At 38.9% G+C, this 26,702-nt stretch overlaps 2 protein-coding genes across 5 annotated transcripts; one reads left to right on the top strand and one right to left on the bottom strand.

The window, feature by feature from the left end:
* Positions 1–1,057: 1,057 nt before the first annotated feature.
* Positions 1,058–6,381, top strand: srsf9 (serine and arginine rich splicing factor 9). 2 transcript variants are annotated; one of them, XM_084746094.1, is made up of 5 exons: positions 1,058–1,210; positions 3,004–3,180; positions 3,324–3,514; positions 5,152–5,324; positions 5,420–6,381. In XM_084746094.1, exons 2-5 carry the CDS (start codon positions 3,023–3,025, stop codon positions 5,645–5,647), a joined length of 750 nt encoding a protein of 249 aa, XP_084602220.1. In that variant the 5' UTR covers positions 1,058–1,210; positions 3,004–3,022; the 3' UTR covers positions 5,648–6,381. The 2 variants fall into 2 exon arrangements, with proteins under 2 accessions (XP_084602220.1, XP_084602221.1); XM_084746095.1 differs by having other exon boundaries at positions 1,062–1,210; positions 2,981–3,180.
* Positions 6,382–8,233: 1,852 nt separating this feature from the next.
* On the bottom strand, positions 8,234–26,702 carry sgsm1b (small G protein signaling modulator 1b). Of its 3 annotated transcripts, XM_084746188.1 has the most exons (25): positions 26,585–26,702; positions 26,421–26,464; positions 22,574–22,649; positions 21,548–21,710; positions 20,702–20,854; positions 20,079–20,146; positions 19,444–19,586; positions 19,211–19,342; positions 18,971–19,095; positions 18,271–18,338; positions 18,017–18,180; positions 17,723–17,852; positions 17,118–17,244; positions 16,971–17,035; positions 16,001–16,146; positions 15,763–15,891; positions 15,488–15,661; positions 15,274–15,342; positions 12,150–13,394; positions 11,710–11,834; positions 11,544–11,626; positions 10,999–11,108; positions 10,815–10,911; positions 10,534–10,701; positions 8,234–9,692 (listed from the first exon to the last, which is right to left on the bottom strand). In XM_084746188.1, exons 1-25 carry the CDS (start codon positions 26,589–26,591, stop codon positions 9,604–9,606), a joined length of 3,900 nt encoding a protein of 1,299 aa, XP_084602314.1. In that variant the 5' UTR covers positions 26,592–26,702; the 3' UTR covers positions 8,234–9,603. The 3 variants fall into 3 exon arrangements, with proteins under 3 accessions (XP_084602314.1, XP_084602312.1, XP_084602313.1); XM_084746186.1 differs by having other exon boundaries at positions 26,421–26,695; XM_084746187.1 differs by having other exon boundaries at positions 17,118–17,241; positions 26,421–26,695.

The raw sequence follows: 26,702 nt of genomic DNA, 5'->3' as shown, positions 1-26,702 counted from the left end.
GAGGAGATTCTCATTTGTTGCCTCAGCAGAGCATATTTAATGGTCACAGAATGCAAATGGCTTAAAGAAGGTGTTATATAATTGGTTGTGTAACAACCCATTAAGACACCTCATCCGTGAAATGTCCAGAGAGAACCAACCCGGACAGGATAGAACCAACACAGGGGCTAACTGAAAGGCCATAGACAGTCTTAGGGGAGAAAATGTGAAAATATGAAAGAGATAGTAAGCACAGTATCCCATGATTTAAGAGGGAAAATTCATTTGGTGATTAAATGGAGTCATAACTTCCAAGCTATGTCAATTGATGAGGAAACTGTCACTCCAGATACATAATAGGAGTGGGGGTTATCAGTGTTGTGTTTTGTTTTTGTGACCAAATTGCTGTGGGCACTGTGGTTATGCTGTTTCAGCAGCTGCTCTGGTGGCTCAGAGAAGCGAGGGAATTAGAACATGCTGAACAGTCTCCAGTGTCCAGTCTATTTCATGGATACAGTTAAAACCCAAAACTACTTTTCTCATCTTATTGACCCTACAGCGAATTTGACTCCGGTTTTACATTGCTCTGTAAGTATTACAGATACTGTATACCTATATAAAATAAACACAACAGTTAAGAACAAGTACGACAAAGCTTAATAAATAAAGATGAAAAGTAGATGGGGCTGTTATGCACAGAAGAATGTGAAAAAAATAGGTATGATGGATGGATCTAGATGGACTGAATGATCATATACAGTATATGCATATAAAAATGTATTTATAGGGCCAACACTATATATAGATTTGAAGGATTTATGTTTACAGTGAAAGTGACAGTGCACAAGTTGAGAACGGGACAGCGCATTTAAACTGTAAAAATATAATGTATAATGGAGGTAAGTGGATGTAGAAATGGAGAGGGAGTGGAGCAGCAAAGACCTGTTGGAGATAGGGGATAAACAATTGCAGATACAAAGGGATATATTTATATAAGTATATGAAACAGGTTTATTACCAAGAATATGAAGTCTTTGTACAGCCGTGAAGTTTCACACTCCGGTCCAGCAGGTGGCGGTGTGCACCTGTAACGTTGATTTGAAGCCCGCCAGTGAAATCGAAGAAGAAGAAGAAGCTGCGATGCTAATATTCAGCTAACACGGAAGCAACACAGCGTGCGGACTGGTAGCATTAAACCTACAAAAGAAGACGTCCTTGTGTGGTTTGAAAGGTAATTGTACATTTTTAATATATTTTTAGTATTATTTACCCCATGCATTAAACGTGCGCTGCCAAATTATTTTTATCGTCGCGTTTGAGAAATATTTGTGCATTTTAGCCGGAACAGACGCTCGTTAGCCCGACTAGCTGACCTTAGCTACACTATCAACAAAGAGACTGATCTGTTATCATAACAGCTGGAGTAACGCACATAGCTTAAACTAACGCCCAGGTTCAAACCACAAATGTCAAGTGTGCCACTATTTTCTTTTGTGTTGTCACAGACACAAGATATCGTTTCAGAAACTGTAACGTAAACAACCCGCCATGTATACTCGCCGCTAGCTAACGTTAGCCAGGCAGCTGCGGACTGGTTTAGCCGTAGCCTCAAAACTGTGTTGCAAAACAATTGGTTCCCTCAAGATATTCGCTAGCGATAATAAAAGTAACCTAATCATCAACCGATCGATACCAGTGTTCCGCTGGTAAGCAGCAAACAGGTTTGGACGGTTCACCAACTGTTGTCTTTTATGGGACTTCCAAGGCCCCTGAAACCTATTGATATCCAGACAGTTGTTATTCTAGCGCATTTTGAAATATCTCATGTTATTGAAATGCCCTTGCACCTTTACCATGATTAACGTTATTACTGATAACTAACCTATTTGAGTGTCCATCTAAATAAAAACATGCGTTTTGTAAAGTCTCCTCTCACTCATTTGTTAGATTTAAAATATGTATGCTGGGGGCATTATCAGAGGTGTGTTGGTTTTAAATTTATAATATTATGTAAGGCTATAATGTTGTGATGCATTGCAATGTAAACAAGATAAAATAAATGTCACCTTCAATATGTAACACTTGTAAGTTTGTACCTGTTCACAACAACAGGTCACAGACTGCTGCAACAACGAGAATGATGTTAATCATTTGCTTCACCAGATCTCAACCCCACTGGCCACTTATTGGAGATTTTGGAGGACAATCAAATTATCTCAGCTTTTTCTTTAATTAGTCACCCATCAGTAAATGCTGACTGTACAGTGTAATAGCTATGAAATACTTAAACCATTCTGCATTTAGATTAGTTCCCTATTATCCTTGCTATCTCTATGCAATTCTGTCTGAGCACAATTTTTCCCTGGAAAATTGTCTCTGTTATAGACTAAATTAATGAATAAATTCACGCTTTTTTCTCCTAACGTTGTAATGTTACTCTACCTCCACCCTGATGGCAACCTCTGTTGTAGTTAGCTATTTGTGTGAAACAATAATGTTACTTTTACTATGCAATGCACACCATTTAGCCCACCTATACAGTAAACATGCTTCTCTTTTCTTTCTTATTTCCAGAGCAGTATTGGTCATTTCTCCACGGAGCTATGCTCTGAGCAAATAGGAGAGTGATGCGATGTTGTCTTTGGGACAGCAAAAGTTGGCAATTCCCACTTTAAGCATGTTTAAGTTTATTATGCAGGGTGCCCTTAAACTCAAGCAATACACTTCTGTAACTCTGTATCGAGGTTGATGGACATTCATTACCCTGTGTTTTTAAGCTTTCAGGCTTGGATCCAACGTCCTGTGCCTTTTTTTTTTCTTTTTACATCATTTACTACTGTCATCGCTGCATCCCTGCTTTAGATTTTTATTTTTGTCTAAATTAAGGAATTGGAGGTGGACAAAGTTTGACGCAACAAAGTTTTGGATTGGGACTAGGATTAGGATCAGGACCTCTTCCACAGCTATTTGTGAAAGCAAGAAGTGATCTTAAAGTCTGCAGGTGCCTCCATTCTGTGTCAACAGTGCCACTCTCTCAACCACCATGTCGGATGGCCGTATCTATGTGGGGAACCTTCCTGTGGATGTCCAGGAGAGAGACATTGAGGATCTCTTCTACAAATATGGAAAAATCCGTGATATTGAATTGAAGAACAATAGAGGCACTATCCCCTTTGCCTTCATCCGATTTGAAGACCCACGGTGAGTTTTAGGGATGCTCTCTCTGGCAAGTCGAATCACATTCCCCTTGTTGGACACCTTAAGTTTTGTCGTATAATATCATCTCCAGTGACTGACAGCAGGGAATGGATGGAGGTAAGGAGTTCTTTGCTCTCTTCTCTTAGGGATGCAGATGATGCTGTCTATGGAAGGAATGGATATGGATATGGAGACTCCAAGCTGCGTGTTGAGTACCCTCGATCCTCTGGTGCTAAATTTGGTGGTATGGGAGGTGGTGGTGGAGGAGGAGGAGGAGGACCTAGGGGAAGGTTTGGACCCCCAACTCGAAGATCTGAATTCCGGGTCATAGTGACTGGTAGGTGGACGTCATCATGAGTCATAGCCAGTTAATATTTCTCTCTCTTTCACGCCATCCTGGAGGTCAAGGGGATTGGTAGGAGTCGTAGGCAGATATGTTTCTCTCTCTCTGTCTTGGCGGACTGGAGGACAAGGGGACTAGTAGAGGACGTCATGAGTCGTAGGCAGATATGTTTATCTCTTGCTCTATCATGGCGGACCAGAAGACAAGGAGACTAGTAGAGGACGTCATGAGTCATAGGCAGTCTCTCTCTCTCTCATGGCGGATTGGAGGACAAGGAAACTAGTAGATGGACGTCATGAGTCGTAGGCAGATATCTCGCTCTCATGGCGGACTGGAGGTCAAGGAGACTAAATGGATGAGGTCAATTCAGCTCCTTAAGTCATGAAAAACAAAACAGTAAACTGAAACTGGTCCCAAACAGCAACTATAGTGACTGGTAGGTGTCATTTTGTCATTGTATGTCATTAATTATTTGTTGTGTGCTACATTTATCTCATGTTTATACAAGCATGTTTATATAAGCTGTTAGAATTAGACTGCTTATCTAAGACCGACCCCTTCAAGTTTAAGGTTTATACAGTAGCCTGACTTGACCAGTCATACTAAAGCAGATTTCTAAAAGTAAAACACTTGGGGGTTCTGGTCTGAATAAATTGAGGTTATTAATTTAATTTCATAGAAATTTTCTATCATGCACACCTTCTTTTGTCTGTAAGGGTTAAATTTCTTAAACTATCAGCCAACATATATAAAGACTAGTGAATATTGAGTGGAAAAGTGGGTGGAATTAAGTAGAATTATTTTTTCCTGTTGAGAGTTAAGGTGGCTGTCCATTTGAGTAAGCAAACATAGTGAAAAGCAAGTACATCTTAGACCTAACAATGCATTGGATTGGAGGAAAAAAAAAACTACAAATCCCAAAAGCATTGCCATAAGAAACAGCCAATCACATAGTTCATAAGCTCAGAGGTACAGTAGGTTTCAGAGCCATTTGACATATTTAACTGTGAGAGCCTATTTCTGCCAATGTTATGAAAAATAAGATTAAGTAAGTTATTATATGGAGAAACTCTCTTGAAATAATGACTTTGTATCTCAAAGTAATGACATGATTATCTCAAAATAATGAGTGGCTGTCCTAAAATTATGAGTTAGTATCTCAAAATAATGAGAAGCTCTCAAAATAATGACTTGGTACTTAAATATAAAGACTTCCTATCTAAGCACTAAGTCAATATTTTTAGATACTCATTTTGATAGTTTTTCATTATGACTTAAAGAATTTTTTTGCCATCAAAACTTCCATGGACTTCCATACCTAATTGATAATGGGATTATGTCACTGTGTGCCGAATAATGTATCTTTAAAAGAAGACATTCCTGCTGTATATAAATTTGTAAGAAAAAACACAAGCTCTTCCCACTTTTCCATCTATGTACATCTAGTTTTTAAATGTCAGTTGATTTTTTAGCTCAGACGTCATTGAAACAATCAAGGTCTTGTTTATCTCAAAGGGTTTACACTTTCAACAAAAGATGAAACTTGTTCTGGCAGTGATCTTAGGTTTAAAGTGCCAGCTGATTTAAAGCATCGTTTTGTCTCCGTCACATTTATCTTTTTCCCATTCCAGGGTTACCACCGACTGGGAGCTGGCAGGATCTGAAGGATCACATGCGCGAGGCGGGAGATGTTTGCTTTGCAGACGTGCAGCGCGATGGTGAGGGTGTGGTGGAATTCCTCCGTAGGGAGGACATGGAGTATGCACTGCACAGATTGGATCGGACTGAGTTCCGTTCACATCAGGTGAGTTCCAGTGCTGATGAGGTTTAATTGTCCTTTCACATTTTTTGGGTAGATGTAAAGAAATAAATGTCTATTTTTATTCCCCTTTTTTGTAGGGTGAGACTGCTTTCATCCGTGTCTATGAGGAGAGGGGCACTCCAAACTGGGGGCGGTCACGTTCCCGCTCCAGATCCAGAGGCCGCTATTCACCTCCATACCATAACCGAGGATCTCCCCCTCCACGCTACCAGTCACCTCCACGCCGTGCGATGTCACGTCATAGTCCACCCCCCAGGAGGCACCCTCCACAGCACCATAGCCCACCACCACGTCATTACCGGTAGAAAGGTTTGTCGTTTATAGAGGAATTGAAGAAAACATTTTGTAATTCTTTTATTTTAATTTTTTTAACCCAGGCCTCCTTGTAGAATACATCATTATTTCTTGCTACAATACATTCCATGATCAGGATTGCCTGAACACACCCTGCTCCTCCCCACCGCCTTAAATCTTTCTCCTTTTATCTTTGAACACCCATAAGAGTTATCTGGAAGCGCACTTGTTGTTCAGTTTTTTTTCTTAGTGAGCTACATGTCTTTTATCATCATCTAACATATTGAAGGTTTCTTTTATAAAGAAATCCTGGACTGTGATGTTGAACCTTGAACTAGTACACACACACACACACACACACACACACATACACACATTGTCCAAAACAAATTACAGAATTCTGCAGCTATCAAGCTTAAAGGTCATACTGCTACTTAAATTGTTGGCAAAATTTTCCTGTTTTTGTGTGTCAAATTTTTCTTTAGCTTTGTCAAGTATGAAGTTTTTGCCAATCAAAGAACCTGTGAAGCTAATCAATATCCTCCTCTGATTCAAAACATGTACAATTAGTGAGCCTTTTAGAGTAGTGACATGTTGACTGTGAGCCTCACCTGTCAGATAATTTTTTTTTAATGTGTGAACCTCTGACCGAGGTGGCCTGTTGGTGGACTATTATTTGTATGCATCGCTAATATTATTTTTGTTTGTTTTTTCTTTATCAATAAAATGAAAACTTTTACTGTGACTGCTTCATTCCTTGACCTCAAACTTGCTTTTAATAGATCATTACTGTATTCATTAAGTCAAAAATGCTTGTGTTCTTATGGCACATCTAGTGTGCTGCAGGAGAGGCCTTTTTTTCACAGCAGACATTTTGACTTGCTAAGTGGGAAAAGCACAGGTGTTAGTAGTAAAGTTAGTAGTATCTTAAAGATAACCGTTGTATGCAAGCCCTGACAGTGAGCAAGCATTGATAACAGTCCTGAAGCAGATATTTTATCATCTGTAGCTGCGACATCCTAAAGCATCAGCTCAAAATGTTGTTTGTGGAAAAAGCTTATTTTAAAATAGAAATAAGCTTTTTCCACAGAAAGTTGTGAAATCAAAGTACTTGAGTTGGAAGCTGTCACATATCCCACGCTAATGGACTCTGAGAATATACAGTGTATCCTGAAATAAAACCCATTCAACCTTAATAAAAGGTTTCATATAGTGGGGTTGAAATGTAAATGAAATTTACACAGTGTCCCAACTTTTTTGGAATTGGGGTTGTATCTTGTTATACGTAAAAAACGTGGTATGTGTATGTGTGTGTGTGTGTATATATATATATATATATTGTACATTATGAACATGACAAGTGTGGAAATTCAGATAAGGCACACAGGATGCAAAATATAATATTTTTAATACGCAATAAATTAATTATACCAGTTGACAATTTGAGAAGACACAGAAAAAAATAAAAAATATATTTATTTCCAATGGCATATTTTTATCTTCCTGTCCTTTATAATCAGATAAAGCCCATATACAGACATTGTATTGCATTTAATAAATATGTACTAGCTTAGTTATACAATAAGTCAGTTTCTTTTTAACACATTGTTTACAGTAAATCTTCTGACAACAAACACAGCAATACACACACAGCAATACTCAGGCATGTTTTAGAAGATCATATGGAGACACATTAGCAGTGATATCAAAACACTGGAATTTAAGCCACAGTGAACCAAACATGGGTGTGTTTTGGCTATTTTGCAACTGTGAGTGGCACCGATCAAATCATATTTTCAGGCAAATTGCTGGTATCAAGCCATGTAGATAGTATTTATCTGCCAAGATTTTAGGACATCCATCTGGATTTTCTCTGACTTTACTGGGATTACACTGGAATTTGTTTACACTAAAGATGTCTCCAGGACATTGTTTCTGGAAAGACACGTCGCCACCAAATGTTCATTTTCAGCTGAACAAATGAAATTCCGATCACCGTATCGGCTTAGCAGCAGAAGATTCAGTGGTATATTTTTCAAAACTTACACACATAAAACTGAAAATATCTGAATGGCTGCATACCACTGGCTAGCTACCACTGAACTGACCCTCTGACCTTCTGGTACTAAATAGACTGTAAAAACCTGATAACGGATTCAAAAATATCAAATTTAAAAGTAGCTGACGTCATGACGGTCTGAGCAGCACTGTAATACAGTACAATGAACAGAAACCCTTGAGCAAAGAGGTGTGCAGTGGTAAATCTGGAGAGCATTAGTCTGAAGAACTTCTACCTGGAGGATGCCAGATAAAATTCAGCAGGCTGAGTGCACTGGGTACACACAAGCTTTACACGAAACAAAATCTAACTGAGGAAAGGTAGACTTAAGTGTCAAATGAGAGCTCCTTTTCAACAGGTATGAACACAGATCTTGAGGTAATAATGAAGAGAAATGGACAGTCACTCCAGGAAGTATCAACAGTTATTAGACCAAGACTTAAAAAATATAAACACTTTTGTTTTTGCTCTAATTTTTTATGACCTAAAGTAAAGACTTCTTCTGTACACACAAAAAGTTAATTTATTAATTTCTTTGCAAATTTGTTAAAATCTGTGTTAAGGAGAACTTCTTGTTTGTCTTGTGTGTTTTCCACCTTGGCAAAGGAGAAGTGCTCACAAACAGACAAATCTGTGAACAAAATTTTAGAGATATAAACCTGTTGTGTCCCTTGAAGAAGTCTTTGATCTTTTGCTTCAACTTATGAAAAATGGGAGTTAAAAGAAAAGTGTTGCATTTATATTTTTGTTAAGTATAAAAAGAAATAACCTCGAGTGTCTTAAAGACAAGACAACCAAGACTGTCGGGGCAAGACTGAAGTAGAAAACCATGAATCTGATCACAAGGTGAAATTGAAAGAAGAGCGCAAAGGAAGCACACTGCCTTCACTGCACACCCCTTTGAGTTCAAATTAACCATCACAGCAGCTCTCGCAATGCTGCAAGGAAGGAGAATCTGTTAGCACTGCACCGTCTTGATGTCATGATGAATTCATCAGCTTGAGCAGCATTGTGTTATTCAAAGAAAGACCAGAAAGTGAGTAGAGGGGTCAAGAGATTAAATAAAGCAGGCTGAATCACACCTTAATCAATGCATAGAGGAGGTCAGAAGTGGAGGGGGCACACAGTATAAGAATTTTGTTTAGGTACCAGAGGCAAGGGGGAAACTGTATATGCAAACTGTGTGCAATCGCGCACATAGTTCACAGATTCGGTCTAGATATCCTGCAAGCTTGTGCGCATCAGAAGAGGACCATAGAGCCTAAGAGAAGCCAGCATCCGGTCCTCAGAATGGCTATTGAGAAGCAAACCACACATGCTACTTTGACACAACCTCCTCTAATGTACCGCTAATGTTTACAGGACCGAATCATCTAATAATGCCAGATATTATTACTGAAAATATATTCAAGTGCATCACAAGATGCTTCATCATGGTAGCTACAGTTTCAGCGAAATAATAATAACAATACTGAAACTATATTCAAGTGTGTCACAAGATGTATAACTGAACAAAATTAACCTTGCAGAATATGTAACAATACAGTGAAGAATTTGGTTGCTGTATCCCTGAAAAAATAGCAAAAATTTAAGGCAAAATAAAGAACATCCTGAAGCAGTTTCAACAAGGGTACATTCACTAAGTGAACAATAACACTTTCAAAATAAATTTACTGGCAATAGTTGCATCTCCAGAATATAGAAAGGAGCAACTGGAAAGTTGTTACACAACTATCTTAGAGTAACGAGTTGTCTTTTCAGTAATTACCAATCACTGCATCTCATTAACATTGACTCCTTTCCTGTTGAATATATGACTATTATGTGGTCGTGTCATTATCTTAAAACAATTTAGCACAAAGAAACATGGGAGCAGCAGCAGCAGCAGAGGAACAGCAGCGTCCTGCATCACTTGTTTTCGATGAGTGTCTGCACTTTGTGGACCAAGTCTCGAGCCATCATCAGGACCTGCGGGACATTGTGTCGCTCTGCCATTTCTGAGAGGAGAATTTGAGAACTATTGTGACTCGCCTGAGATAAACTTCCTTGTGATCATATTTGATATTTTTTATAATAATATTAAATATTAATAATTCATATTTCAAATACTTTTCTCCACTGAGTAAAGGCAAACCTTTTATCTTTGTATTTCCCTTTATAGCAATTTCTGTACCTCTTTAAAGGTAGACTATGCAGGATTGTTTGTAAACACACAAAGTGAAGTTGGTCCCTCTTCCCCGGCTTAATGAACAAGAGAAGTAGAGGGTGAATAAAGCTAGGGACCGGCACTGGCGTTTGTAAGAACAAACCAGTGAATCAGAGAAACAAAATGTTATCTTCTGATTGTTTCACCACGTGTTTGTTGGTTATGCTCTTAAACACAAACAAACACTGCCACACCTCTGCACAAAAGCCAGAGAGCAGAGGAAAGAAATGTTGATGTAAATATGTAAATTTTGGTTATTATATAATTTTGGTTATTATTTGGTTATTACATTTTCATAGATTCCCAGCCTCACAACCTGCATGATGTTACTGCCTGTGAGCTACACATCACTGTTAAACAGGCTGAAGTCCAGCAATGTCCCAAACACAGCAAAGTAAGAGAAAATAAGGAAATACAGGCAGAAAGCAGACTCTCTGCAGACAAAGACATCACACTTCTAATGCATCAAAAGTGGTGATTTCTGTACATTTTATTTTAGTAAAATCCTGCATAATATTCCTTTAAAGAACCATATACTAGTATGGTATAATTATGAATAAGGTCTGAAAATTGGCATTTCGACACAGTTTCAACTATATTCGAGCATTAGTGTTTCTCTTATCTGGCCTTACCGTTAAAGAACTTGATGATGTCTGTGAAGTCCATGTTATTTTCTAGAATGATGTCCCTGTACATTTCCACCAGTGCCAGAGCAACGAAGAGCACAAAGTGCTCAGAGGAGGTGTACTTGGCTGCCCAGATCGTTTCCCACAAGGAGAACACATCATCATACACCATTTCTGTGCAAAACAACAAACAGAAATCAGATTACATTCAGTACCATGTGCAAAATGTTGTGTTCTTTTTAATGGGCGATTTAAGCAAATATCACAAGGCCTGCATTTCTCATCACCTCTCTTGAAGTCAAGCAGAAACCAACGATAACAGAAGTAGAAGTGAGTATAGTCTCCATTCTGCTGCATTAGTTCAAACAGCTCAGAGTCCAGGATCTATAAGCATTAGTAAGACAGAATCATCACTTTACTATAGTTTTCATGTATATGCATGGATACATGTGTGCACATATATGTACATACCTGGATAAGAGAACGCATATTGGCAAAGTGAGAGTCCATGGCACCTCCATGAGGAAAATTCTGATTCATCCTCTTCATCAGTTCAGTGAAGCAGCTAAATGCCATGACCTCTGTCAAACACAAACAAATATTTAAAGTTACTCAATTAGCAGTTTATGTGCAAGTTTGTACCATTAACTGTATATACTGTAGTATATTTTATAGGTCCCCCAACAGTGAAGCCAAATTTAATTTAATTAGTTATTTGATGCTATAAAAAGGATGTTTGACTGATGATTGGCAGCTGAGTCCTGCTTGTGACTGAGTTGCTTGGGTATATGGGCGGGACCTCACTATCACAGCTCCAGTCAATATCAGGAGCAGGCTGTGGTACAAAAGCCATTTCTGGCAGAAATTTTAAGCCAAACCAACGCCCCAAAACCTAACCAAGAAGGGTTTTCTGCCAGAAAGCCTTGAAGGCTAACTTCTCCCAACAGTGAGGGAATGCAAAATAGTCATCCATCTTTATATACAGCTTAACGGTTTACAAGTAAAGTTTCACTGACCATCATCCAGAATGACCAGTAGAGGAGCCAGCAGATCACACATGCCCTGGACGTAACCTGTATCCAGATGCTGCCACACGTAACTACAAAAATAACAAGATTTTACAGAATTTTAGTTCTGTGTTGATACAAACTTCAGAGATATTCAGCATGGCGACACACTTACCTGCACATAATGTTACGCAGCTTCTCCAGGTTCTCGGGGGTGAAGTACCAGTATGCTCTGTCGCAGCGTCTGACATCTTTATCAATGCGATGTAAATTGATCAAGTACATGTCCAGTGTTTCTTGCTACAAAAATAAGAGCAAATTCTGTTTGAGCATATTTATTATTAAAGGGATAGTTCGAATTATTGGAAGTGGGGTTTCATGAAGTCACATAAAAACAAAAAATAAAACTGATTGAGGCAGTTGAAGACCAGTAACTTCTGTACTGTGCCAGATAAAATTACTGATTTTTGCCAATGGAGTGCAGAGAGAGCAAAATTTGACTTATATAATGGTGGTTTCTTGACTGAAAATGTTATGTGATCGACCTCACTTCAAATAATCCAGATTATCCCTTTAAAAGAAAAAGAATATTTGTTTGACATGTGTAATGCTTACAGAATAGGTTTGTTCTTCTGATGATTCGTCGTGTTTCACGTCTCCTCCCGCCTCTGCAGACTCTGGTTCAGTGAGCACATTTTCCATCTCAGGCTCCTCTTCAGAAAGGCCCAGGTCGGTGCCCTCAGGACTGGTGTTACAGGCCGTGTCCAGATGGTGATCTAGGACAAAGTCCACTGACGCCATTTTCTCTCTTTGTGCAAAAGAGATGGGGGGTGCGGCGAGGCCTGCCAACGGCCTGGCCTTGATCTCCTCAGAGGTCACACACGTTATGCCTGCAGGAATGTCCTCCATTTCTAGGGCAGAAGGAGAGTCATCCGAATCTGCCGTGTCTGGAGACTGGCGAGAGTGGGACGATAATGAAAGGCTCCCCCTCGACGCTGACTGAAGAGCGTTCAGTACTTGCCTGACAGGGGAATTTGAACCAGGTTTCTCGAGTGGAATTTCTGCAGCTTTTTTGGTTTCACACAAGTCGGAAACTGTTGCTCCAGCATCCTTTCGTTCTGACTCTGTGGCATAAGCCTTTGACACTTCTGATGGGCTTTTTTCAGACGTTGTTTCAGGTTTTTCAGACATCTCTGTCTTTATTTCACTTGGTGGATTGGTATCTTTTTCTGCTGTAGGCGGACACTCCACTTGCAGATCAGATTTGCTCGTGTGTGCTTGAAAAGTCAAGGTCTGCCCAAGTGGAGGTGCTTGGAAATACTCGTTATGAATCTCCGTTTCTAGCTTTAGGACATTAGTTTTCTCGGGAACGGATCTTAAATTCATATTCGTGTCTACCGCTTTTACATCTTCAGATTGCTCATTTGTTGTTTTATCTTTGTCCTCTACTTCAGGTTTTTCAGAAGGTTCAGATATCTCTTGTGATTTACTGGTCCCACAGTCCTTAACCTCCTTGCTTTCTGAAACTGTCTCCATTGTTGTTTCTGACACCTTGTCCTTGATTTCTGGGTCCATTACATCCTCCCCTCCTGACTGTGACTCAGCTGCAGTTTTCTCCTTTGAGACTTCTGATGCTTCCACTGACTGCTGAATGGCTGCAGATCCAACAGCCGCCTCCGTCACAAGAAGGCTGTTTTCCGACCCTGATGCACCCGGGGACGCAGGGTTGCTTGAGGGAAGTTGCGGGGCATCTGCAGTGTCACTTGTGATGTCCTTCAGTGGACTACTGTGCTGTGCTTCTCCTTCCTCAGCCCTGGGCTCAGTCTCAATCTGATCCACTGCCTCGACTGATCCAAATACCTAGTAACCAAAGGAAAGTGGTGAACATGCAACACATTTTCTATCCTGTAGAAAATGGAATAAATGTTGAAGGATTACACCAGAGGTTTTTATGTGCTAGCCCATTAGCTACACATCAGATAAATGTCAAAGCTGAAATGTTCCAAGGCAGAATATAAGTTTTTAGAATTTCCAACCTTTCAGGCAGCCTTTGGTTTCCATGTATTTCATCATTAATGCGAGAAAATCTCTTTGCAATTTGAAACATCCATAAGATGTAATATGTCATTCATCACCACGAACATTTGGTCACTTTTAACATCATCAGAGATAATCAAATTACCACAGACTGCTTTGCATTTGTGCCTTATCTTAATGAATTAAGTGATACATCCATTTCAGGGCACAGGTCTATGGATGGCAACATTTGTTGGTCAGTTGTTTAACCACTTTGGTACAGAGAGAAATATATATAATTACTGTAGGATGGATTGCTGTGAAATTAAGTACAGACAGTGTTTGTTAGAGGATGACACCCAGTGACCTACTGAGCTTTCCTCTAGTGCCACCTGGGGGTCAAAGATTTTACCTGAGAAATATCTCAACAACTTCTTAAGAATTATAAGAATTCCCAGACCATGAATCCTAGTGACTTTGGTGAGCCTCTGAAATTTCCTCTAGCATTATCATGAGGTTGACATTTAACATATTTTGGTGAAACAGCTATTAGATGAATTGCTGCACTGTGTCCATGCTAACAGACAAAAACAGTCAGTATCACATTATAAATGGAAGAATTTATATTATGGTTTATTGTTAAAATAATATGTTTTTCCTATTTTTATTCGTTTTTTTCCCCACAAACTTATCATATTATAGCAAGAAATTTTTACAATATACTGTTTATCTTGTTATGATGTGATAACTTAAATTTTTATTATACATTATATATTAACAATTTGTTATCAACTCATAACATGAAATATTTTTATAACATTAAGTTATCATGTTGTAACATACCACCTTTCACATTATTTCTCATTATGACAGGATATGTTGTAATGATGTAAAACTATAATATTGTTATAATATGAAAACATCCTTTTATAACAATATATTTTTTTAAGTTTTTAAGTGATGCTGATCTGTTTTTCTGGCATGGCAGCCAGATAATCCCATATACCCTCGGGAAGAATTGCAACTGGGTACTTTTCATCTGGCGCCATCATCAGGTCAATACATTTCAGTTTGTCCAATACTATTGATGCCTGAATACCTGGAAAACTAATGGCAGCACAGTCTGAGTATAACTTCACAGAGGGCCACCAGCATGGCTGTTAATCGGCCTCACATTAGTCTTTACAGGCTCACCATATCTGCATATAATTTATCTTTTCCATTTAACTTTATGACACACAGCTCATCCATGCAAACTTTTTTGCAATAGACTGTGATTGTCAGATTTTGGCATGCTCTTGAAGGCACCACGATATCTTGTCAATGATATACAAAGAAGAACAAAAAGAATGAAGTTGACAAAACATTTACTTTGACGTAAAGGTGGAGTAAGTGATTCTGGAGAAAGATAGTTGATTGTTTCGGTGAGGCTCAGTCCCAGCTACTAACCCAAAGCGCTGGTATTTGACAACCTAGGAATGAGACTCAACTATCAACTTTCTCTCTCTCTCTCTCTCCAGAATCACTTACCCCAGCTTTAACCTCTTTCAAACAAGTTGACTGTAATTTAATTTTAATAAAAGGTCGGAAAAATCAATTTAAAAAGTTATGGTATGCTTTGGAAAACTGTAAACTACATATAAATTGTGATAAGTGGGCTAACACATGAGAAAAAAACTTGTATGTTGTTTTATGAGAGATCATTGTTGTTGTGAGAAACTACCTGTGCGCTGCTGGTGGAGTCACTTTGTGATTGGGCGTTCTGTTGATCTGAGCTGCTACTTAGAGACGACTGCAGTGGGGAGAAGCATCACACGAAAGACAAAAAGCAGAACTGTCAGCCAGCTTGCTTAGCAATGTCCTCATAATACAATAAAAAAAGATCCCTTTGGTAATAATGGTTACGCAAGAGATTTAGGCTAAAAGGTCAAACTTGCATCTGTGCTGATGGTGGAGTCCCGCTGCACTGGTCCTCGTTCCACGCTGGCTCCGGACGAACATCTGGCCAGGGCCTCAGCGTGTTTCTCTCTCTCCCTCTGCCGGACGATGGCCTCACAGCCCTGCCACTCCTTCATAGTCTGCTCATACATGACCCGCATCTGCTCATCAATCTGTAACAGAAACCTTGAGTAAACAAAGACTGTAACATAAATGGCGTGTATGTGTATCTTACAATCTTAAAATGATACAGTGTGACTGCATGTTGAAATACCTCTAGTCGGTTTTTCTCAGTCATAGTGAACTGGTAGTGTCCCAACAGGAAGGGCCAGACCTCTTTGCGTAGTGTAGGAGCCACACCACCAAAATACACAAGCCTGTGTATCTCCCTTTCCTCATAGGCCTGAACAACAGGAAGTCTAGTCACACACAACTTAAAAGAACCATTTAATACTGCAGTGAATTAAAACCGGAGTCTATCTTATGGCCTGATGCCTCGGTGTGAACCTTACAGAGCTGTCCTGGAGGAACCTGCTCCAGACCTCCACAGACAGGCCTCCTCGGGCATCACAGGGCACATCAGGGTCAACTATAGTGGTGTTGACCAGAGCAGAGAGGTGGGTACGAACTGTGGACAGATGGCGGCAGTATGCAAGCCCTGCAGCGGAAAGATAAAAGTTTTCTGAAACACCGTCTACGACTGTCATGGTTATACTGCATTATTTAAAAAGCAGAAAATTATAATGCATTTAAAATGTCTTATAATCATATGTGACAACTTATAACAAGGTTTCTAAAGTATTGTAAGTGATGTACATGTATTTTAAGTTCAGCATCTCAAGTTCAGATTTCCCAGTTAATTAAGGTTAACCTGCAGTTGAGAGTCCTGCGTTACACGATGCATTGTAACCACTATAACAACACAACCAACAGTCATAAAGACCCATAGAAAACTGTTCTAACATATCGTAACAGATTATAAATTCGAGGTTTCTGAAAGGGAATATTGTCTAGTAAACATCAATAATATGCAATAACACAACTTTGTCAGCTTCAAGTAAATAACAATAATAAGACATTATTAAAACCATGTAAAAACATATAAAAAATAAAATGTATAATCTGTTATGATACATTAGAGGAGTTCTCTATGTATCTTTATAGCTGGTTAAAGTTATAAAAGTTATAATATGCTTTCAAACACTGTTTTTACTTTGACATGAAGGTGTAAAGCATTATGAATACATTTCTTCCATCACTAATACTTAATAGACCTTGCTATGAGTTGACATGCATGATTACAAAAAACTATATTTTTGTGAAGTTTTCTAAATGCAATATAACAGTTTATGAATGTGCTTATAATAAACTTTATAAGAGTTGCTAAGTTTAACAGGAACATTCAATTTCATATTGATCGGGAAAAATCAATAAAGTGATTCCCCAGTTAATCAAAGTCATCCCACAGTTGCTTGTACTCACATCCATAGAAAGCTCGGGAGATGATCTGGTACTTCATGGTGTCACAGAGGAGCTTTAAGGGAGCCCTGGTGGGAAAGTAAAATGACTATTTTAGTCAACTGGGTTAATCTGAATATAGATTTGCGCCTCTCCCCAAGAAATTCTCACCTTTCCTGATTACAGCCATTAGGCAGAGAGCCGTCAGAGGAGCCGTTCTGTGAGCAAGAGGAGCAGGATGACTTTCTGGGCGTCGGCTGCCACATGTTCACTCCCTGGTCCATCAGCTCCAGGGCTACTGAACAGCATAACAGCTCTAATCATTACCATTGCTATAATCATCATCATCATCACCATCATCATCATCATAAGCAAGTAAAACCGGATGAAATTCAACATAAAAGTGCATGTCTAGAAATAATTAGAAAAAAAAATGAAAAACACAAGAAACAAACCAAGTGAGAGGATGAAGATGGAGATGTGGTTGACAAATTACTGTATGTCCATGCAAAACCTCCTTATTGTCGATGGGACTATAATGTGAAATAGATAAGCAGGGAAAATATGAAATGTAACAGTTTCACATTACAGTATAGAGAAATTAATTAGAGAGATTTGCACTTAGTATATGCCCAGGAAAAACAGATTTATATTGAGTGAAACTGTCTAAACTGTAAATCAGTATTAAGAGAATAATGTAATCGTAGATGTAATCTCTGATGATGCTTTATTAGATTACCTCAGGGAGGCAGAGGAGGAAGATTAAAGACACTTACTGAACTCCATCTGATTGCCAGGAAAGAGGATTCGAAACACATAATCGGTTGCTTCATCATCTTCCTTATCCGATACAGAATCACATGAGCCATGTGGACTCCTCTTTCGCAGTTTGGGGAAAACCTTTCCCTACGAATGGAAAGGCAATGTACTCATCTATGCTCACAGTAATAGTATATGAAATAGAAGAACTGTGATAACGGGTCATAGATGTAGATAAATGTAGCATGATTGCCTCGATTATTGAAAATGAGGACTAAAGAGGTATTTTATTATCCTCTTTTCATGCTGACCTTTCCTCTCTGATTCCAGAGGGGTGGGTCCAGCTGTCCATGAGGTAGCAGGCCGGTCTCCAGGCAGGTGAGAAACTGGAGGAGGTGGCCTCCCTTTGGGAAATGTAGAGGAGGTCTCTGGATCCCATCCTGGCTCACCAAAACTACTGTACCACCACTGTTCACTGGAGAGATAAATGTAACATGTACCAAGATAAATACCTCTTAAAACTCCTAATTTTGGTATTTAAACAATTATGAGGGGATCACTAAACCTTGCTGATGACAGTGTAGATACACAATCTCCTCCAAACGAATTGTCATAGCATAATCCCAATACACACTGACAGAAAGATGAGAGAAGAGAAGACATTGAGTCAACAGCGTAAAAGCAAGAATTTATTCAGATAAAACTTTATATGATGTCTATGTCTATAATGCATTATAACGGATTATACAGTAAACATATTTAATATAATCCAAGTTATAAGCAGTCATAAATATTCATAATGCTTAATAATAATAATCATAACACATTATGACACTAATTTATGCAATGAATTAAAAGCAAACTTAATAATGTGTTAGACTGTGCTTATAGCAATGTATAATCATAGTTATAAGCACTCATACTTAGTCATATTGCTTTATACAATAATCATACCACATGGTAAAGCATAATACTTCATAATTGCTAAGAACACTGATATTTTTTGGCTTTACTTAAATTACCCAAAGAACACTTACAGCAACTTATAATCACATTATAATGCAACTGTGATTGTTACGCATTATAAAATAGTTATAATACACTACAACTATGAGAATTAATAGTTCTACTACATTAATACACTATGATCTTGTAGATCATTATAGAATGTTTAGTATAATGCATCACAGGTATGTTGTTAACACATTATAAACATGGGCGTCATAGAAAGTGTTATGTTTATTCTTGTGTTCTGGCAGCTTTACCTTTTCTCAGAGTCCAGCTCCCCCACATTGCCGTTCATCAGCTGATTGGGCGTCCATTTCAGCGTCATGAGGTCTGCAGTTTGATGTAGAGACAGGTAGCCTGGGATGGCCTCCATGTCATCTCTCTGAGTGAGTATAAATCAACATATGCACCGAAAGTCCGCACAAAGCAAACAACCCTCTTTTATAGCAGGAACTATGACTGTATTATCATTATATTAAAAAAGGAAAAACACGAACCGGCTGCACCAGGACATTGTTCTTTCCAAACAGAAGTGTGGCTCTGGAGTTTTGGTGGAGTGACTCAACATAGTCCCTCACCCACATGAGAGGGCGGTCATCCATGCTCCCACTGGACTGTCTCTTCTGGATCTGGTACAGATTAAGAGGAGAGTATTACACATCTAATATTACATTAAGTAGTTTACAGCTCAATATTTCGTTAAAATCAATTAAGTGTTTCACTATCTGACCAGGGCAGGCCGTCTGGAGGGCGAATCCTGCCGACAGTGGCCACTGTGGATGCGATGCCGCTGTACAAGCTCGTCAGCAGATGGGTCTGTCCAGAAATGGTCTGCAGTCTTAACTTTGGTGTACTCCAAAGCACAAGGGCCAACTGTAAAAAACAAAGTTAATCAGTGATGGACAAATATGAATAAACCCAGTATGAATCAATATATTAAGGACGCATTAACATGAAATGCTAACATACATTACAAGAGGAAAAAAGTGGATTTTTTATAATTATATTTTTTTTATAATATCTGGGGGAGGTTTGTGGAAAATGTTGGAGATGATCGATAAAGCCAAAGACAGGGCACAGCAAGTGTAGCAGCCCATGTGATCTTCAAGATTATTTAGATATTGTATTTATTTACACTGCAATTTATTTGTTGACTGTACTTGCTGCCAAGACTGACAATTTTATATTTGTTAAAACAGATAAACATTAATAAAAAATATTGCTTAATAAAGGTTAATCAGTAATTTAGATATTTCAAGCTAAAAAAAATAATCATATAAATTGAATGTTAGTACAGAATGGCAAAATAAAGGGTGTGTCTCTTCTAGTGTGGTCCATGTATAGGTTGGTGCAGTTTGTAAATACCCAGTAAAGATGCAAGAATTGGTCCATCCACGGGATCCATCAGCATGGCTTCTTTCTCATAGAAGGCACTGCAGGAACAGCATTTAGAACATTTTTAACATTTTAATTATTGATTTTAATTATGCCTAATTTCCTATTTGCATATCATAGCTGTTGAGGGTATCTGTAAAATGAGCACATGGGATGTTGACATACAGTGTGTGCAACAGAAGAGCATTTGGAAGAATAAAAATGTTTTGCATGAAATTCAAGAAAAAAAGTGACACAGAGATGTACAAAAACAGACACCTTCAGTTTTGACAGAACACTTCTACTGCTTTTAAAAAGCCCCTGATTCTCACATGTTCTGTATCTGTTATGTTTCTGTACATCATTGTGAAGTCTTCTGTCCCCGTCTGTACTTTTGTATGAAAGCTTTTTGTTTTATTTTTGCTGCCCATCCTGACCAGAACTCCCTGGCAGAAGAGATGTTGTATCTGAATGGGATCTTTCTGCGTAATTAAAGGATAAACAAAAATAAAAAGTAAAGGAATCCATTCTCACTAGTTCCAGGAAAATGATGGTATTGAATGGAGGAGGAAAACCTTCTATAGCCAATGGGATTTAATAATGTATAACAATACCTGCTGTTCTCCACCAGGTACAGGACAATCTTGTCCAGGAGCTTCTCCATCAGTGCCGTTCGGATCCAGAGGTGTTTCAGTGCCTGAGGAGGAAGATTGGCCAACTTGGACTGACGACTGCGGTCATTACTCAGTGAAGAACTGTTCTGCTTGCTGGAAAACAGAAAAGAAACCCGACTGATGAGATGTCTGTGTAGGCTGTAAAAACGCAACAGACATATAGGACAGGACGAGGCATTAGGATGCATCATGGCACATAACACAAACAGGAAAGATATACAAAACAGTATTTGAAGGGGTGTGCATAAGACTGTTATTCCACTGTCGTAACACACCTGTCACCTGTCTTGAACATGGAGTCTTTATGAATGCTTATGACTGTGATTGAGTGTCACTTTTAAAGCAAAGTTGACATTGTTTGAGAAGTCTTTGTTATGATAACTTGACACTGATCGAGACAAAATGACCTGTCAAAGTCTTTGCTATGACAACTTGACATTATCACACTCAAAGGCCGTGTTTAGCTTTGTTTTAACATTACACAATGGTGTCATATGTAGTTGGTTTTAATATTGGCTGTCATGTGACTTTTATAAGTGTGTCATGAATAATTTTCTGGACTTAAACTAAAGTGGTTGTCTTTGGAGTTATCATAATGATGTCATTACATGTTATAAAGCCAGTTTGACAACAGAGAACAGTACCAAGGTGATATCGCTTACAGTTAGCTGATGGACAGATAGCAGCTTGCTAGTTTACTTGTTGCTCTAGTAACTGCTGTCTGCTGATATGTAAGTGTAATAAAGTGCAGACTGACCAGAAAGCAGAGGGAAGTTGACATTTCACCTGTTTTCGATAAGCTGCTCGAGTTCCTGGACCTTGTGGCAGAGTTCCTCAGCAGGCGAGAAGCTTTTTGCCGCCTTCATAAAGAGCGCTGCAACCTTGTTACTGCACAGCAGGCCTGCGATACGACGCTTCAGTCCATGGAGCATACAGGCCTCCACTACAGCTACAAACACACACACACAAACACAGAGAGTATTAGTCAATATTTGATTTAGATATTTTTTATTTCAGTTTTACTCATGTTGTTGTTTCTTTGAGAAGGGATCTTTTTATTTGCCTCTGTATTTTGTTTTAATCTCATATCGTACAATATAATATCCTCCCTGTGAAAACCTCAAGCCTTAATATACCAAAAAAAAAATCAGGTGAAAGCACAGGTGGCACAAGTGGAAATAGACCGAAATCTGCCCAACACTGACTACCGTTGCTAGGATATGAGGGATGTGAATCACACATGCCTCACTCCTGGTTAGTATCAACACCTTTGAAGGGTGTTAGTCTACTTTAATACATATCCATCCATCCACCTTATAAAATATAAATAGACATGACTAATAGCGTTATGAAAATAAATCGTTAGGATTTACAGTGCTCGAACAGACTGTAAAGGACCATTTGGCACTGAGAGGATGAACTCGTAGGAGGTGACGGCTTGACACACACCGATGTCAACCATCATTCTGCACTGTACATGTAAATGTAGTTGTAGCCAGTACTGTAAGTTATACTATTTAACAGCATGTCTTGCACTATAATCTCAAAAGGCTGAATATTTTCAGGCAAATATGTCACATTTTCCTAAGATACACAAAACAAAATTATGCCACAATCTCTCTTATTTAATTTGTCTAGTCTCTTCCTCTTTATAGCATCCCCCCCATTGTGTAGCCTACAATACCCATTCTTAAGTTAATGTCAAAGCTAATGGAAAAGGCCTTGAGCGTGTACCCTGAATTTTAGAACACCCTGTACAAGAAACATGGCTTAATGTGCAATGCAATCAGAATAGTACAAAAGCCCATTTACCGCAGAAGGATATGATGTGGCTGCTGTCTGCATGCACAAATTTCCTTGTTACTGCCTCCTCCATAATTTGTTTCACCTAAGAGAGAAAAAGTACATGGTGAGACAAGACTTAATCTGTCTGACACAGTTACATAAGGTGAGAGGGAGTCAAAACAAAAAGTATGAGAGGTTATGATGAGCTCCGATGGAGCAATACAGTCCCACAACACATCCATGAGGACAACAAACAGACTAAATTATTTATTTAGTGTGTACACTCATCTGTCTGCTCACAAGTTTATTTCTGTCAGACGTCTTAAATGTTTTTTGACTTTTTCTACATCTTCTGGAGGAGTTTATTTCTTGACACCTGTGACTGATCCTTGGGGAATGTCACAGATGAGATGAGCGGCGCAGGCATTATCAAATAGACCAAGTTTGTCTTACGTCCTTTAAGCCAGAAGATCCCAACCTCGGGTCCGGTAAGGTACTTGAGTGTGAAAAGTAACTGTACCTAAGCAAGGAAGTAGACTGCTATTGGGATTGTGTGATTTGCGGGCTTTTCTACACCACAGCAACAACACAAATGTCGTGTAGGTTATGATGCAGTGTACGCAGGTACAGAACATTATTAATGAGAATGCTGACTGGCCGGGGAGTGGAGAGGCAGGGCAGACAAGGATTACTAAGACTGTAGTACCAGTCAAAATTTTGGACACATCTTCTCACTCAATGTTTTTTTTTTTTTTTACTGGAGATACCAAACCTATGAAATATGGAATTATATCAAATTATGGCAAAATATGCTTTTGCTTTTTGAGAATCTAACATCTAAAAGACACTGGCACACTGTCTTCTTCATTTGCAATCAAATATTTAATAACATTGTTATTAAATTTTTGATTGTCAGTGCAGAAGACAGTGTGCCAGTGTGACTTTTTGCTTTTCATTGTCAACCCATAGTCCTCTCCTACGCTCTTGTCAGCCTCTTTGATATTTTAGATCCTTCAAAGTAGCCACACTTTGCTTTGATGATAGCTTTGCACACTGTTGGTACACTGTTGTGACACTAAAAAGGTTGAGAACCACTGCTTTAAGGGATACTCCATCAATTTAGTATTGCACTTCCATTAAGTTGGAAAATTTTTTATTAATGGTCACAAACCGAAGCAGGAGAGGCCAAAATATCCTGACACTTAGTCCCTTGTGGGTCAAACTCCAAAAACACTGCCACACTTCCCATAATGCAAGCATCTCAGTGTATTGCTGCATTTCAGACAACATGAAACTGAAAAATCCCAACATCCTACTACAAAAAGGACATCAGACCAACACTCAAAGTCGGAGCTTCTGCTTGTGTACAATCCTGCAATCCATTGCAAGTTGGAAGTCGATAGTGTCAAGTCAGTGGTCCTAACTAATGTATCCCAGTCCATCTGGAAAAACATGGATGCTCGCAGCAAACTGATGTTTGTATGCCAAGTCTAAGAACTGCAAATGCATCACTACAGCAGCTGATTTAATAGATTAGCTCACTTAAAAAGAGACAGGAGAAGTCGGCTAGTGCCACATGCTTGCAGAAACTTGTATCAAGCACAAATCAACTGAATGGAAATGGAAATGGCAAATACAAAGTTGTTAACAGTTCGACAACATAAACAATAAGGTAACTTGGACTTGGACTGCTGATCGAATGACCACTCCATTGCACTTTTCAGTTTTTTTTTTTTCCCGAGTTCCCGAGTACAAAGGACTGTAGAAAAAGTCAGACCCATTGACCCCAACTTCATGAGGAAGCACCATACAACAGTGGCAGTACCGATGGATGTGCCTATTGTAAATAGCAAAGCATTTACTTGTATTTAATTAAAATAATACATACTGTTATATGGTGAAACCTGCAATGTTGCTAATGTTACTGTATGTTATACTAGCTTGTTACAGTTTCCTCCTCTGATTTGTTTATATATGTAAGGACAATGCTCTGCTGAGAGTTTAATTGTGTGTACACTTGCCAAAGAAATTTGTCACAGTCAGCCATGTTTTTTGTTTAGGTTTGGCATTGTGTAGCTGGAACGCTTTGAGGTCAGAAGTTGTGCTTTTCAACTGGGGAATTCTGATTTCTAATTTCAATACCATGTTTATAAGGCAGACTTTCCTTTATAAATCTACAAGCTGAACCTGAGATATCCATGATGACACTGTCAGGGTTGTTTTCTCAGTCTTGACAAAGCTCCTCCACAGACACAGGAGACATTATATAACTGTTTTAAAGGGTCTGGCTCCTCGTGAATAAAACTCATCTTGATGTGTAAAATCGCTGGATTTCCCCTTTAAGTACAATTAGGGTAAATAAAATGAGTTGCCCTCCATTTCACTTCATAAAATGTCTCCTCCTCATCATCATCTGCTGCACAATTAATTGCAATATTATCAAAATCACAAAATGGCTAAGTGCAACATCCAAATCGCAGAGGCTGCAAAAACAGCATTATAATGAAGTACTGTAGTGCAGCAGAGACGCAGTGTCTTACAAATCTTGTTCTCCAGATGTAGGAAAACATGTTTGTTTGCTACAGAGCCCAACAAATGTCACATCATCATGAATTTAATACTTTTTTCCAGAGTGAACATGAAAGCAACCCTAATAAAAGTCATGAACACAATTTCAGAAGTTGAAATACATCTTGATTGTTTGATCAGTATATTTACTTACCTTAACGAATTTGAGCCCTATTTTTTTTTTTTTTTTAGAAAAGGTTGTGTTGTGCAAAACATGTATGAGTGCTGTATGTTGACAGATTGGGAAAATAATGTACTGTTATGATTTTGTCATAAATTATTATAAGAAAATTCTGCCCCTTTTAGCTGTTTACTGTAATTCTATTAAAATTATACAGACATCGTGTCCAGAATCACACAATTGCAGGAGAGTTATCTGTGTCCCTGTTGTTCATATGAACAAACACCCTGAACTATGCCTAACAAGACATCTATATTAACCTGAACTAAATATCAAAATGCTAAAAATCCTTTATTTTACTTCTATGCTGTGTTTTAAATCTATATATGGGAGCTAAGCCCCTCCTTGCTGCAGGATGGTGGATCTAGCAGCACCAGAGTCATGGATGTTTGAGAGGCAATGAGTCACAGGTGAGGGGGAGCACGGACACGAGAAGCCTGGAAGCACCCGGTTTCCTCAACAATGAATAAAACATCCTGTTTTCTCTCCCTGGAGGGAATCACTGAGCAGTTTGGAAGAAGATCTCTGTGGTGTGTGTGTGTGTGTGTGTGCTCTCTTTAATTTCTGTGTAGAATCATCTCCAAATGGCTCAGAATTCAGCTATTATAAATCACCCAGCCAAGGTTTGGATTGGACTTTTGTGCATTTAATGCAATGAAACTGATGCCAAGGTCACACCTTTAAGTTTTAGATAGATAGACTATACTAGGATATTAAAAAAAACAGGTTTTGCATTGATAGAAACACATTAATCTGTGCGTGGTTTCTTAAATGTGTAGTTCTTTCATGCTATAAAAAAAACCTCATCATCTGTATCATTGTCGTCATCATCATCATCACCATCATCGTCATCATCTTTACGCCAGCAGTGAAAAACACACCAGTATACCATTTTGCTGGTAGCCTATGTGCATCCACTCTTGTTATGTAAAAATAACTGGTCAGTTTTAATGATAAACAGGCCTGTGTGGCGTAGTCGTGGCTCAACCCCGATGAACGATGTCCACACACACGTACACACTCATATACAAACACACATACACACACACACACACTGTCTGAGCGTACAGCGCCAGTAAACACCAACTGTGATGATGAGGGAGGAAGAAATAAAACGCAACCGACCTCTTTCTTCACATTGCGCAGCAGTTTCTGGCGCGTCTCGGCCTCTGTCACGGGAAAAAACATGATGAAGATGCTGATCAGATGCTGTATCGGTAATAAATGATGACAGGCTCACGACAGGAGAAGAAGAATAACGGCGGTGGTGGCGGCGGCGGCGGCTGTACCTCCCATCGCTCCGGGTGCAGCAGGGCGCAGCGGCTCACACGTTCAGCTCTGAGGTGATGAGAGCAGCGTAGCGACAACAACAGGCAGCAGAGAGCCTCCGAGATGCACGATGTGTTC

Source organism: Lutjanus erythropterus, chromosome 20 (assembly GCF_056507025.1).
Source record: "Lutjanus erythropterus isolate fLutEry1 chromosome 20, fLutEry1.hap2, whole genome shotgun sequence".
NCBI lineage: Eukaryota > Metazoa > Chordata > Actinopteri > Lutjaniformes > Lutjanidae > Lutjanus > Lutjanus erythropterus.
Note: the sequence above shows the minus strand (reverse complement) of the source record. Positions and strands in the feature narration are given on the sequence as shown.

What these genes read in the sequence shown, in the direction of transcription:
- srsf9 (XM_084746094.1), top strand. Translation starts at nt 3,023, where the DNA reads ATGTCGGATGGCCGTATCTATGTGGGGAACCTTCCTGTGGATGTCCAG. An exon ending in ATCCGATTTGAAGACCCACG is followed by an intron (nt 3,181 to 3,323) that starts GTGAGTTTTAGG and finishes CTCTTCTCTTAG; the next exon opens with GGATGCAGATGATGCTGTCT. An exon ending in ATTCCGGGTCATAGTGACTG is followed by an intron (nt 3,515 to 5,151) that starts GTAGGTGGACGT and finishes TTCCCATTCCAG; the next exon opens with GGTTACCACCGACTGGGAGC.
- sgsm1b (XM_084746186.1), bottom strand. Translation starts at nt 26,483, where the DNA reads ATGTTTTTTCCCGTGACAGAGGCCGAGACGCGCCAGAAACTGCTGCGC. An exon ending in CCACATCATATCCTTCTGCG is followed by an intron (nt 21,711 to 22,573) that starts GTAAATGGGCTT and finishes GTGTGTTTGTAG; the next exon opens with CTGTAGTGGAGGCCTGTATG. An exon ending in GAGCTGGACTCTGAGAAAAG is followed by an intron (nt 18,339 to 18,970) that starts GTAAAGCTGCCA and finishes TCTTTCTGTCAG; the next exon opens with TGTGTATTGGGATTATGCTA.